Source organism: Pantherophis guttatus, chromosome 1 (genome assembly GCF_059756535.1).
Source record: "Pantherophis guttatus breed Tessera chromosome 1, ASM5975653v1, whole genome shotgun sequence".
Lineage (NCBI taxonomy): Eukaryota > Metazoa > Chordata > Lepidosauria > Squamata > Colubridae > Pantherophis > Pantherophis guttatus.
The window spans coordinates 1,435,723-1,449,260 of record NC_142063.1 but is presented as its reverse complement, the minus strand read 5'-3'; the positions used below and the strand labels follow the sequence as shown (position 1 = coordinate 1,449,260).

Genomic DNA, 13,538 nt, shown 5'->3' with positions numbered 1-13,538 from the left:
TGGGGAAGCCGTGGAATCTATTTGTCCAACTTTCGTGGGGACAAAAGATTGATTGGGGAGGAAAAGCCAGTTGAGAAGATCAAAACGAGAAGAAACCAATCCACTTTCTGAGAAGGAGACTTCCTCTCCAGCACTGTTGTTGAACTTGATGTTCCTCAGATAGGGAAGAAGCTGAAAGAAAAGACACCTGGATTAATTGGCTGAACACCACACATGAGACACCCTGGTTTCTATCATAATGTCATGTCCTTCAGCCTAGGAATCAGGTCTATATCTGAGAAGCTAAAAGAGTTCCCTTGATGGAGATCTAAGCAATCAGAAGTAACATCAGATATTCAACTCCCTCCTTAAAATGACAAGACATTCTCTTCATTATTGGACATTTGTATCATGGCTTCTTCAATTTCAGTCTTACAAGGATGAGAGCTACAGACAAATATTCCAAATTACATTGTGTAGTTTTTCCTCTGTGATACTTGGCAAGCTATGTTTTTAATTTTATTTGGCCCCCCCATTCTTGTAAATGGCAAGTGCATTTTAGGAATGATTAAATAACTTCTATGGAGTCCTTGCTTCTCTCTGAGCCTGGTTGTTTTCTTGCAGATGTTTCATGACCTAAAATAGGTAATGCTGAAAGTGATATCCGATCCCCGATGGACGCTCCTTTAGGAGCTCCAGCCCCGCGATTCTGTTTGCCGCTAGAACAGTGAAAATCTGCTGTCTAGCGGCTCGAAACGCTCCCCCAGGGAAAAAGGGGGAGAGAAGAGCAGAAGGGTCTGTGTAGAGCTCCCCTAGACCCCCAGTTTTTTTTTAAGCCTGGGGTTTGCAGGGTGAGAGCTCCCTGAAAGCCCTTCAGTGCTCCAGATCTGGGACGAGTCTGCTTTATGCAGAACAAGGGGTCGCGACTACACCAGCAATGCAATTTTAAGGATTATGAGAAACTTCGACCCTGGATGCTGGCAGAGCAAAATCAGGAGAACAAAAAATGCAAGTACTGAACTTTAACTCCGTTTAAAAGAGAAAAAAAAAAGATGGCGCCTAAGGGTGTGAAAACGAAACTTATTACTAGTGAAAGTGCCTGTTAACGTTAGCAACAGTGTTAAAGCTACTGGATTACGCAGCAAGAAAAAGATTTAAAGTGCTAGTGGAATGGGAAAGACTATGGTATTGACCTCAACTAATTTATACTTCTAAATTGTGTGGAAAATAATTGGACTTATTGACCTGATAGCTGAATAAATTTAAAGTGAAAATTGAAATATGGCTGACATCAAGGATGGAGGATCATTATTATATGAGCCAGCAAACTCACAAGTTGTGAATGTAAAGGTTTTACAAGAACTCTTAAATTTTCATACTTCTGTTCTATTAGAATCAATTAAAAGGACTGTTCAAAATCAAAATCTGGAGAACAACAATGATTTGCTGGCTGGAAAAGAAGAAGAAATTAACCAAGCTAATGTGACTTTGAAGGGGGGAAAAGAGGCTGTCAGGATTAAGATGGAAGTTAGCACACTGGAAATAGAGGTTTTGGCAGAGGCTTCTATGCAGTTAATTGAAAAGCAGCAAATAGACTCTTTCCTGCAGACTGATAAACTTTACCATGACAATAGACAGAATCAATCTTTAAGGAATGAAGTGACTGATTATACAAACAGGAAGAGTCGAAATGGAGGCTTTAAATTAAAGGAGATAATTCTAAGAAGAGAACGAATTCCAAAGATACATCAGCCTCAAATCCATATTCAAAAATTTTCGAAAATAAAAGCAGGGGGAGGAGCAATGCTGAAGAAGAAAGTATTATTGAAGAAGAAGGACTGGAAAAGATATAGAAAGAAAAAAAATGAAAATGAAAATGAAAAAAAAAAAAGAAAAAAAAAGGAAGAATGGAAGATTAATTTCTTTTGGGGAGGATCTTAATAATAAATTTGAAAAGCTTACTGAAATTAGTATTTTTTAAGTTTAAGTAAAAATGTTTAACTAAAAATGGATAGCTTTTTAAAAGTTATTGTGGTATTAAAATGGTTAATTTTAAAGTTAATGGATAGCTTCCCGGAAGTTTTGAAATTGATATTTTGAAGAATGAACTCAAGAGTTAGAAATAATTTAACCCAATGGATTAATAGTATCTTTAAGGTTATAGTCTGAAGAATGTTTTATTGAAGTGTTTTTTAAAACTCACTGAAGTATTAAAATGGTTAATTTAAAATTGAATGGATAGCCTGCTTAAAAAAAAAGTTTTGAAACTTGGCACGCAATAACAAACATTTCTGAGGCACAATAATCTAAACCAACATTAAAATGAATTGAGTTGTCCTTTTACAGATTGGATTTAGGCTACTGACTGAGAGAAAGTGAGGAGGTTTTACAAAAATTATTTTTAATAATGGCTGTCTTAATCCCTTCTTAGATACATTGATAGCACACAGATATTTAATCAGTAATTCAAGAAATGCATATAGGGAGTTTCCTACCTAGAGATCTCTGGACTAGATAAAAACTCACTGAGATTACCTGCCATGACTGAATATTTGAGATCCTCTTTCTGAGCCTCATTGTGGTTGGTTGTCCTCCAGATCTATATATTGCATGCAATGCATGTCCCACAGCATAAATGGCATTGTAGATGTTGTAACTTTCACCTTCCATGCTTGTTTCAAAAATGTAAGAAGGTAGATTCTGTAAATTTTCTTTTCCTGTACATTGTTTTACCCCCTTTGGAAGGATCCTTCCTGGTTTGTTCATCATGCAGCCAAATAACCTTTCCCAACATTGTAGGAGAAAGACATCCCCTTGTGGCTTCATGGGATCTAAAGACAGGAGGAAACGATTGAATTCTGAGACATCCTCAGTGTGGGACCTAAAATGCAAAGCCCCATGGAAGAGCTTTACTGCTTTCAAGATGTTTTGATTCCTGGCCACAGTAAGTTTCCAATGGGAAGTTAAGACCCAAACTTTCCAAAATGACATCTTCCTCAAATGTTCATGGACACTGATTGCCACCTGTACATTTTTAATACTATTGGGGTCTCCAAATAGAACAATCACTTCAGCTTTAGACCAAGTCTCCACACTACGAAGTAACTTCAGCATTGTAGTATCAAGAAAATCTGATTTCAATATTTCGGTGAAGGCCAGGCAGATCTCCTTCTCCTTCAGCATTGGCACCAGAGATGAGAAGAAACGTTCTCCACTCTCATCTTCAGGGGCCAGAAGCCCAACCCAGTTCCACTGGAAATACAGGAGCAGCTGGACTAAACCCTCATACTGAGGAAATTCCTTGGGATTAATCCAGATGAAGGAAGGATAAACTATTCTGTCTTCCTGAGTGAACTCAAAGCCAACACCGAGCTGGAGAAAGTGAGATTCTTGATAGTAAATTTTAGGGGTTATCATTATTTGGATTATGTCAGAAGCCAAGGGAACCATACATCAAATCAATACAGAGAATATACTACACTACACTTTTATGAAGAATAGATTAAGAAGAAATTCCTCTTGGCAAGTACCACATTTCAAAGTTATCTCACTGATCAGTTTTGGCTTCTATAAAAACATATCATGACACAAAAAATAGAACTATATGTCCCCCAAAACACCCCCTTTGTTTTCCACCGTTGGCTTCTGGGTGTGCTTCAGTTGTTTTTGTACTCTATACTGTATCCAGTGAAGCCCCCTTACCTGTGGGACCTTGAAGAGGCTGAAGATGGAGGCCATCTGCCTTGAGGATCTGGGATCGAGATCTCCAATGACAGAGAGAAGAGGGTCCTTCATGTCGCATTTGTACCCTGGAACCATTCGGTCTCGGGTGGAGAGCAGGGAGAGGCTGTTTGAGCAAATCTCCATCTCAATCTGAGAATTGCTATAGATGTGGAAGCCAAGGGTGATGTTGGAGGGGAGAACGAGATCCTTGTTGACCTCTCTGACTGCAAACACCAAGGCGCTGAACTGCTGGTAGTTCTTGGGTATCATTCTACAGTAAGAAAATCATTGGGGAAATTTTAAGGAGAGCTTGTGGGTGTTGATGGAGTTTGCTGTGTCTTTTTTAAAAATGTTCTTTGTAGCAGGGAGTTTCAAAGTCCATTGGGTTTGATTCATTGTTAAGGCTGTTCCTTGATTAATGGCCTTGACAGAAAGGAGAAAATCCTGTTTCTCCATTCCACAGATCATTTGATACCCCTCCATCACCCCCCCTTCACTTTCCTTCAGTGATGGTAATCCTTCCCTCTTCCATCCCAATTAATTTGTTTCCCTCTTGAAGCAGCTTCTTCAGGTCTGGAAACCATTGTTGAGCACAAGACAGATGGATTTTTTACTCCTCCCCCACACTTTAAATGGGTTTGACCTCATCATTGAGTTTTCCATCAGGAGTTTCTGTCCAAATTAATATTGTAAGTCAATTTCTTCACTAGGACAGCACAGTTTCTAAGGTGTTGTCCTTCCTGACTTTTTGGTGGTTTATTTGCTTCCTGATCAAGAGTTCTGGAAAGATGGAGAATTCTAGCCTATTATATGAGTTTGGTTCTTTATTGACAAAAACACAAAGATCTGAACGATGGTAGGACATTGCAAACGTCACTAGAACAAGTGTTTCTGAAAAGAGTCCCTGAATATAAAACAAAGCAAATAATTATTTACATCTTTCCACTTTGGGTGAAACTTACAAAATATTCTCCAGAAGTAGAGATGGCTTTTTTTGAAAGGACCGGATGTTGGATTTATGTGTAGCTCCCAAGGGAAAATTCCCACCAATAATGAAATCACCAGGCCTGTAAAAGTCTCTCTTAGTCTGTAAACTGTTTGTCAACACACACCCAGTTTGCTTCCTCTTAGTAGACATTAGAGAAGTTGGAGGCAGGAGCCAGAAGAGCAGCAGTAGGAGGAAGAGAGGCAGCCCAGTCATTCTTCTCTCCTTCCCCTCTAAATCAGCAATCAAGAGGTTATTTTTTTGTAGAAGTCGAATCTCAGCAAGGATTTGAAATCTCAGCAGAGCTTTAGCACAAGAGAAATAATCTGTGCTACCTGGATGGCCCCAAGGCCAATTTAGATCCAGCCATGTTTCCGCTTACCTGTGTTTGGTTTATGACCAAAGAGGAAACTGAGGCCAGCTGAGTCTAAGCAAACCCAGGAGTTCACTCTTTGCAATACAAGGCAAGGTGACATGTCCTGCCCCCACCAGGAGAACTCTGAGTATCTAATTTAAACAGCTTTTATCTTGGAAGATTTTGAGTGTGTGTATGTTTGTGTGTGTATAGAAATCCAAAGGGGATACATTAGGAATTACTGTTCCTCTGATAATTGCAAGGGAAAGCAATTTTCCTATTTATGGAGCAATACATCAGGTAGAGAAAAATGAGTTTGGTTCTCCTGTTGTTAATCCACAGATCAGATGCAGTTGAGAGTCATCTGTTGGGTATTTGAGTTATGTGAAACTGAGCATGTGCACACAAGATGAAGACTGGCCTCTTCCATAGTGTCGACCCTGAAGATGGCATATGTGTAGCCATATTTTATTGTAGCCTTTGCCTATTTTTACCCTTAGCTTTTAGGTTTGCGAGTAAAGGAATTTAAAGGTACTTCAGGCTCGCTGCTCTTTAGCTGTTGACAGGGGGGTCCTAGAGATAAAAGGGGATGTTATGTCTAGGTAGCATTCTTTCCTGGCCAGAGTCGGAGTTACACCAAGCCCTCGCCAATTTGATATGTTCCTAATAAACAGACTTTAATGGAAAATGGATGCCTTGAATTTTATTTCAGGTGATGAATTACTTGGAAGCTTGACACATAGTTTGCTTGGATTGTATAAGTATTCATGGGGCATGATGGCACTTGACAATCAGTTGTACCCTAGTTATTCTGGGCAATCGTGCCAACACTTGGATGGAATAAGTGGTTTATATATACCAACATAACATCGCTCAGATTCGAGGGGGCTGGACTCTGACTGGGCAGGGTCGATCGGGGAGGGGACGAGTGGTCTGGTGGTTTGGGAAGAGTTTGATCCTGTTACTCCCGAGGAAGTGGACAGGATCATGGGGAAGCTGAGTGCCACCACGTGTGTGCTGGACCCGTGTCCCTTCTGGCTTGTTTATTCAACCCGGGAAGTTACACGTGGCTGGATCCAGGCAGTAATTATGGCTTCTTTGGGTGAGGGGCACTTTCCAGCTGCCTTGAAGGAGGCAGTGGTGAAACCCCTCCTCAGGAAGCCTATCCTGAATCTGGCTACTTTGAACAACTTTCGCCTTGTCTCCAACCTTCGCTTTATGGCGAAGGTTGTTGAGAGTGTGGTGGCACACCAGCTCTCGTTGGTCCTAGATGAAACATTATATCTGAACCCATATCAGTCGGGTTTCAGGCCCTGGTACAGCACGGAGACGGCATTGGTCGCACTGGTGGTTGATCTCTGGAGGGCTCGGGACAAGGGATATTCCTCTGTCCTGGTCCTATTAGACCTTTCGGCGGCTTTTGATACCATTGACCATGGTATCTTACTGCGGCACCTTGAGGGTTTGGGAGGTGGAAGCACCGTTCTTCAGTGGTTCACCTCCTACCTCTCAGGGCGTGCGCAAATGGTGTTGGCAGGGGGACAGAGGTCGGCCTCGAGGTCCCTCACATGTGAGGTGCCTCAGGGATCGGTCCTCTCACCCCTCTTGTTCAACATCTATATGAAGCCACTGGGGGAGATCATCCGTGGTCTCGGGGTGAGGTATCATCAGTACGCTGATGATACCCAACTTTTTATATCTACCCTGAACCAGCCCAGTGATGCCCTCGACGTGATGTCCCGGTGCTTGGAAGCGGTGCGGCTCTGGATGGGGAGGAACAGGCTTCAACTCAACCCCACCAAGACTGAGTGGCTGTGGGTACTGGCATCTCATTTCCAAGGAAATATTCCATCGTTGGTCATAGGGGGTGAGGTGTTGCCCCCTGTTGAAAGGGCGCACAATTTAGGTGTCCTCCTGGATTCACGGTTGACTTTGGAAGATCATGTTGCGACCGCGACCAGGGGGGCATTTGCACAGATTCATCTGGTGTACCAATTGCGCCCCTATCTGGACCGTGATGACCTCCGTACAGTCACTCATACGCTTGTGACCTCCCGGATCGACTACTGCAATGCTCTCTACATGGGGCTGCCCCTGAAGACCACTCGGAGGTTTCAGCTGGTGCAGAAAGTGGCCGCATGGGTTGTGATGGGAGTGTCCCAATACTCTCATGTTACACCCCTCTTGCGCGGCCTGCATTGGCTACCGGTTGCCCTCCAGGTGAGATTCAAGGTGCTGGTTATCACCTATAAAGCCCTACATAGCTTAGGTCCAGGGTACCTGAAGGACCATCTGCGGTCAGCGACAGCTCCCCATCGCCTGGTGTGTTCCCACAGGGAGGGCCTCCTTGGAGTGCCGTCAGCCAGGCAGTGTCGACTGGCGACTCCTAGAGAACGGGCTTTCTCTGTGGGTGCACCTACTTTATGGAATCAACTCCCCCTGGAGCTCCAGGTGGCCCCTGACCTGCACTCCTTCTGCCGTGACCTTAAGACATGGTTATTTCGCCGGGCTGGATGGGACTGAAGGGGTTTTTTAAGGGGAATTTTAACAGTTTTAACATCTAAGTATTGACTTATTTGCTTGTTATTGCTGTGAGCCGCCCTGAGTCGTTGTCGGAGAGAGGGCGGCATATAAGCTTAATAAATAAATAAATAAATAAATATGGCAGGTGATGAAATTAGACACTAACTTCTCCCATAGAACTTAAAAGTTGGCAGGAGCATCTCTCAAGGTATTGGGCTAATTTAAACTCTATAGGAAGGTCATCTAACAAGGAGTTGGAATCAGGAAAGTTTGTCTGCTGTTTTTGTCTTGGGAAGGAGGTCTTCAGAAGTGCAAATTGGTGTCCCATCACCCATGGTAAACCTCTGGAGTGGCTGGGGTAACAGGAATGGGTACATGGGTGTTATGTGGTTCTCTCCATTCTCTGAAGCTCTTTCCATTCAGTGTGAGTTGGAGGGGAGACATTGAGCCCAAACGTTTGATTTTCAAGGTTTCTCAGTGAGTCCTTCTCATTGAGAAGATATAAAAGATATAGAATAACAGAGTTGGAAGGGACCTTGGAGGTCTTTCAAGGCCAAGTATTCAACCATTGGTTGACCAAGCAATGCTGTCCAGCTTATGTCCTAGTATCTGAAGCCTATTGAATGGGGAGGAACAGTCTCCATTTTAATCCCAGTAGAATCAAGCAGCTGTGGATGATTGGCCCTCCCAGTGGTGGGGACATTGGGTTTTTGGTCTTCCATGACATTGCCCTGGCTTGCTTAGGACTGCTGTGAAATCTGGGTGTCTCCCTGGACTCTCAGCTCCTCCTCCAAAAGCAGATGGTAGTGATGTAGTTTTTTGTATAGCTTTGATTTGTTCAAAAGGATGGAATTGAGCTGCAGAGGCTCTGAATGCCCAAAGATCAACAAAGAAGATGGAGGCAAGAAGAAAGGTTGGAAGCAGGAAGTCTCTGTTATTGGGATGAGACCAGGAATGGAACTGGATCCAGCATAAATTCACCCTTGAGAGAGAACTTGTTCCTGCATCTCTCAAGGAGGCTGTGACTAGCCTTCTCCTCAAGAAACTGATCCCATCATTTTTTTTAATTTTTTTTTTTAAATTTTGATTTATATGCCGCCCTTCTCCGAAGACTCAGGGCGGCTTACAATGTGCTCAGCAATCATACTGGCCAATTTCACCCAGGATGCATTATGCCTTCTTGTTTTATTTATTAATCAATTTGTTGTACTCCACTGAGTGTCCCTGTTATCTGGGAGCCTTATCAACATTATCAACAAGAATTTAAAAAAGTGTTATTTGGTCCTTGGAACATTTTTGAATGGTAGGACTGGGAACACGTCTCAGAGCTACACCTCTACCCACACCTTCCCCCCACTCTCTACCCCCCCTCCCCAATTTAACAAAGGAGGTGTTTTCTCTTTTGAGTGGCAGTTCTAACATCCAATTCATAAGACTGAATTCTTCTAGACAGTCACTGGAACACAGGAAAAAGGGTTCATTCAATTTCTCTTTGAAACAAAGCTATCTTGGTATTTGATATATTATTTTTCAAACACATGCTCATAACAATGATGTATATCTATCTATGTAACAATTCTTGGAAATATATTCGAGTCCTTAAACAACATACTATCATCTGCATATAGAGGAACAAGACATTTGTCTTCTCAAATAACCAATTTTTAAAGCATTTTCTGATCTCTTATCTGTAATTTCATTAAACAAATCAGGGAGCATCATATAACAATGTCTTCCTCCCTTTAATTAAATATATGAATTATTTAATTATTTCAAGAAAAAACAAGTCATGATGTATTCATCTATCTATCTATCTATCTATCTATCTATCTATCATCTATCTATCTATCTATCTATCTATCTATCTATCTATCTATCTATCTCTATCATCCATCCATCCATCCATTCTTCTCCACAATAGTAAGACAGAATAAACAATGTATGAAAAGCAGGGCAGGAAACTATCAATAATATTACTGATCACATGATTTTATTTATGAAAAGATATTTTTCTCAATTAACAGAAATTAAACAGTGTGGTTCATATAAACTCTATACCTTTGTAGAAATCTATTGAAACAAATAAGCTTAAAAACACCAGAAGTGAACACAACAAAACACATTTTTACACCCAATCAGATTAAAATAAAAGAGAGGGCAACATCTATATTGGAAAGGAATAACAACATCTTTACATTATTATTGTTTATTTCCACGTTGGTCATGGGGTCTCCCTGGGGAGAACTGGCATCAATGAAAAATAAAAGGCTAGGCATTTATTGCTGATTGATAGAAACTTTGTGATTAGTACATCACTTGATTTCCAATTATTTAATGAAAAAGCACTTCCCTCATTTCATCAAACACATTGATTAAAAAAATCAAACACTAAAATGTCAAAATTAAACATACATCCTCACACACATCAAAGATTCTTATGCTTCATTATATTCTCTCTACAATTCAGATTGGGCCTAAATAAAATAATGTAGCATTTGGGGAAAAAGATGCAAGCCAAGAGACCAGCCCCAGAGGCCAAGATGGAGAAGATCTCCACGGCCACCATGGACTTCCCTTTGGTGCTCAGGTAGGTGGGGAGGAAGGAGATCCAAACACTGCAAAAGACCAGCATGCTAAAAGTAATGAACTTGGCTTCATTAAAGCTGTTGGGCAACTTCCTAGCCAGAAAGGCCACCGTGAAACTGATGAGAGCCAGGAATCCCAGATAGGCCAGGACAGCATAAAACATCAAAGCTGAGCCTTCATTACATTCCAAGATGGCCTCTCCTACCAAGGAATGAAAGTCCAAGTTGGGAAATGGGGGAGAGGTTACCAGCCAGATGGTGCAAATAACTGCTTGGACCAGGGGACAGGCTAAGACAATGGAATTGGTCAGTGGTTTTCCTAAGAGGTTCCTTGCCCTGTTCCCAGGCTTGGTGGCCATGAAGGCCAGAACCACCATGACAGTTTTTGCCAAGACAGAGGAAACTGCAAGAGAAAAGAAAACGGCAAAGGCAGATTGTCGAAAAAGACAGGTGAGGTTCCCTGGTTGACCAATGAAGAGGAAGGAACAGAGGAAGCAGAGTAGGAGGGAGACCAGGAGGATGTACGTGAGATCTCGGTTGTTGGCCTTGACAATCGGTGTATCGTGATGCTTAAGGAAAACCACCAGGACTGCAGATGTGGTCACATAGAAAAAAAGAGTGAGAGATGTTAAGGAGTATCCCAGGTTGTCTTGATAGGAAAGGAAGTGGAGCTTCTTGGCAATGCAGTGGTCCTTTTCCTTGTTGGGATATTGATCTTCTGGGCAAGGATCACAGAGAGCTGCATCTGAAATCAAGAGTCAGTGTGAATTTCATGATGAATTAACAAAGACAAATCATCCATCGATATTGACAATGCTGGGAATAAATTAGCCAGAAAAACAGATCTGTTCTCTTGCTCAACTTCTCTGCTTTATTCTGCAAATCCAGACATTCAATCTTTTTCCTTAGTAGGAAACCTATAAATTTTGCCATGAAACAACCTGATAATAAATTGTTGGGGAGCAGGAAAAGTGGCCTCTGGGTAGCACAGCTTAGATTCATGAACTGAGAGGGTCTGCTGAATATATGAATATATTGAATCATATAAAGCCTCCTACCAAAACTGATGCCAAAATTAATATTGACTTTCTTGAAGATCTACACTTGACGTGTGCTGTACCTGTCTGATTAGAAATGGTCCCTTCTGGACAAGGGTCACATTGGTAGCAGCAAACTTCCTTGCCTTCTGGAACGCTCTTCCTCTCTCCTGCATGGCACCTCTTCATGCCACACCTGGCAAAGGGCACCTTCTAGAAGAGAAATATTTGAGATGGCCTAAGTAATAAACATGCTTCATTTGTCTATTTCTACATTTCTGTTTCTATTTCCATCTTTCCCGCCACCTTGAAAGAGGCTGTGTTGAGGCCCCTCCTCAAGAAGCCCTCCTTGGACTGGCTGTTTTAGCAAATTACCATCCAGTCTCCAACCTCCGCTTTGTGGTGAAGGTTGTTGAGAGTGTAGTGGCGCGACAGTTCCCCCAGTTCCTGGATGAAGCGGTCTATCTCAATCCGTTCCAGTCGGGCTTCAGACCTAGGCACAGCACAGAAACGGCATTGGTCGCATTGGTTGATGATCTCTGGAGGGCTCAGGACAGGGGTTGCTCCTCTCTCCTGGTCCTGTTAGATCTCTCAGCGGCTTTTGATACCATCGACCATGGTATCATGCTGCGCCGGTTGGAGGGATTAGGGGTGGGGGGGCACCGTGTTGCAGCAGTTCTCTTCCTTCCTCTCTGCCTGATCACAGTTTGTGTTCATGGGGGGGGGTCAGAGGTCGACCCCGAGGTGCCTTGTATGTGGGGTGCTGCAGGGGTCAGTCGTCTCGCCCCTTCTGTTCAACATTTATGTGAAGCCGCTGGGTGAGATCATCTGTGGTTCGGGGTGAAGTACCATCAGTACACTGATGACACTCAGCTGTACATCTCCACCCTGGACCACCCCAACGATGCCCTTGAAGTGATGTCCCAGTGCCTGGAGGCCATACGGATCTGGATGGGGAGAAACAGGCTCAAGCTCAACCCATCCAAGACCGAGTGGCTGTGGCTTCCGGTGTCCCAATATAGTCAGTTGGTGCCATCTCTGACTATTAGGGGCGAGTCGTTGGCCCCCACGGAGAGGGCTCGCAACTTGGGTGTCCTCCTGATGCATGGTTGTCTTTAGAAGAACATGTGATGGCCGTGGTCAGGGGAGCTTTTTATCAGGCTCGCCTGATTCGTCAGTTGCGTTCCTTTCTGGATTGGGACTCCTTGTGCACAGTCACTCATGCCCTCTGGAACGAGCTCCCTCCAGAGATACGGACGATTCCGGATTTATGTACTTTCCGTCGGGCCCTCAAAACCTTTTTATTTCATCAAGCCAGGCTGGCCTAATCTCTCCAATTGTGTAATTTTAATTTGGGTTTTAAATGGGGGATTTTAACTGTCGGGCCAAATTGTTTAATATATTTTTAAACTGTTTTGAAATTTTGTAGTTTGTGTGTTTTATCTTTTTGGCTGTTCACCGCCCTGAGTCCTTCGGGAGAAGGTCAGTATATAAATTTAAATATTAAATTAAATTAAATTTAGAATGTCTTCAAAAGAGATGGTTTACCAGGGCCTATGAGAGGGATAAGCTCCAGGGGGAGTCAGGCCAGTGGCAATCCTGACCCTCCAGAATGGATGCTGGAGATTGTAACTGAGACCTCAAAATACAAATGAAGGCTTGTGAGATGGAGCTACAGCTTTTTGAAAAGAAAGAATTGTGGGGATCCAACTGAATGGTCCATGGAAATCATTTTTGCTTTAATGGGCTCCTGGGTTCCAAGCAGGAGTTCTTCCCAATCTTACCCCATCTTGGACTTTTCAGAAGTCAAATTGTAAATGTGTTAAACTCAAAAGCAGGTTTTTCATCAAATCCCTGAATTTTTTTCTGACTGAATAGATCTATTTCCTGGTTAAAAGGGGGGTATGCATCCCCTGGAGTGAATTAATCCTTTGCTGAATTTATAAATTTTCCTTCCAACTCACCTTTGTGGCCCAGATGATCGCATCAGAGTTAATGGTGAAATCTTGTCCTGGGGAAGCCGTGGACTCTATTTGTCCAACTTTGATGGTGACAAAAGATTGATTGGGGAGGAAAAGCCAGTTGAGAAGATCGTAACGAGAAGAAACCAATCCACTTTCTGAGAAGGAGACTTCCTCCCCAGCACTGTTGTTGAACTTGACGTTCCTCAGATAGGGAAGAAGCTGAAAGAAAAGACAGCCGGATTAATTGGCTGAACACCACACATGAGACATCCTGGTTTCTATCATAATGTGATGGCCATCAGCCTAGGAGATGGGTCTATACCTGAGAAGCTAAAAGAGTTCCCTCGATGAAGATCTAAGCAATCAGAAGTAACATCAGATATTCAT

At 42.7% G+C, this 13,538-nt stretch overlaps 1 protein-coding gene across 1 annotated transcript; it reads right to left on the bottom strand.

Moving 5' to 3' along the window:
• Positions 1 to 9,990: 9,990 nt before the first annotated feature.
• On the bottom strand, positions 9,991 to 11,376 carry LOC148116229 (vomeronasal type-2 receptor 26-like). The gene is made up of 2 exons (XM_087883518.1): positions 11,250 to 11,376; positions 9,991 to 10,871 (listed from the first exon to the last, which is right to left on the bottom strand). Exons 1-2 carry the CDS (start codon positions 11,374 to 11,376, stop codon positions 9,991 to 9,993), a joined length of 1,008 nt encoding a protein of 335 aa, XP_087739644.1.
• Positions 11,377 to 13,538: the final 2,162 nt, after the last annotated feature.

Bases quoted from the DNA above. Each gene is read 5' to 3' on its own strand.
- LOC148116229 (XM_087883518.1), bottom strand. From the start codon at position 11,376: ATGAAGAGGTGCCATGCAGGAGAGAGGAAGAGCGTTCCAGAAGGCAAG. The intron at 10,872-11,249 runs GATCTTCAAGAA...GTGATCCTTGCC, and splicing joins TACAGCACACGTCAAGTGTA to CAGAAGATCAATATCCCAAC.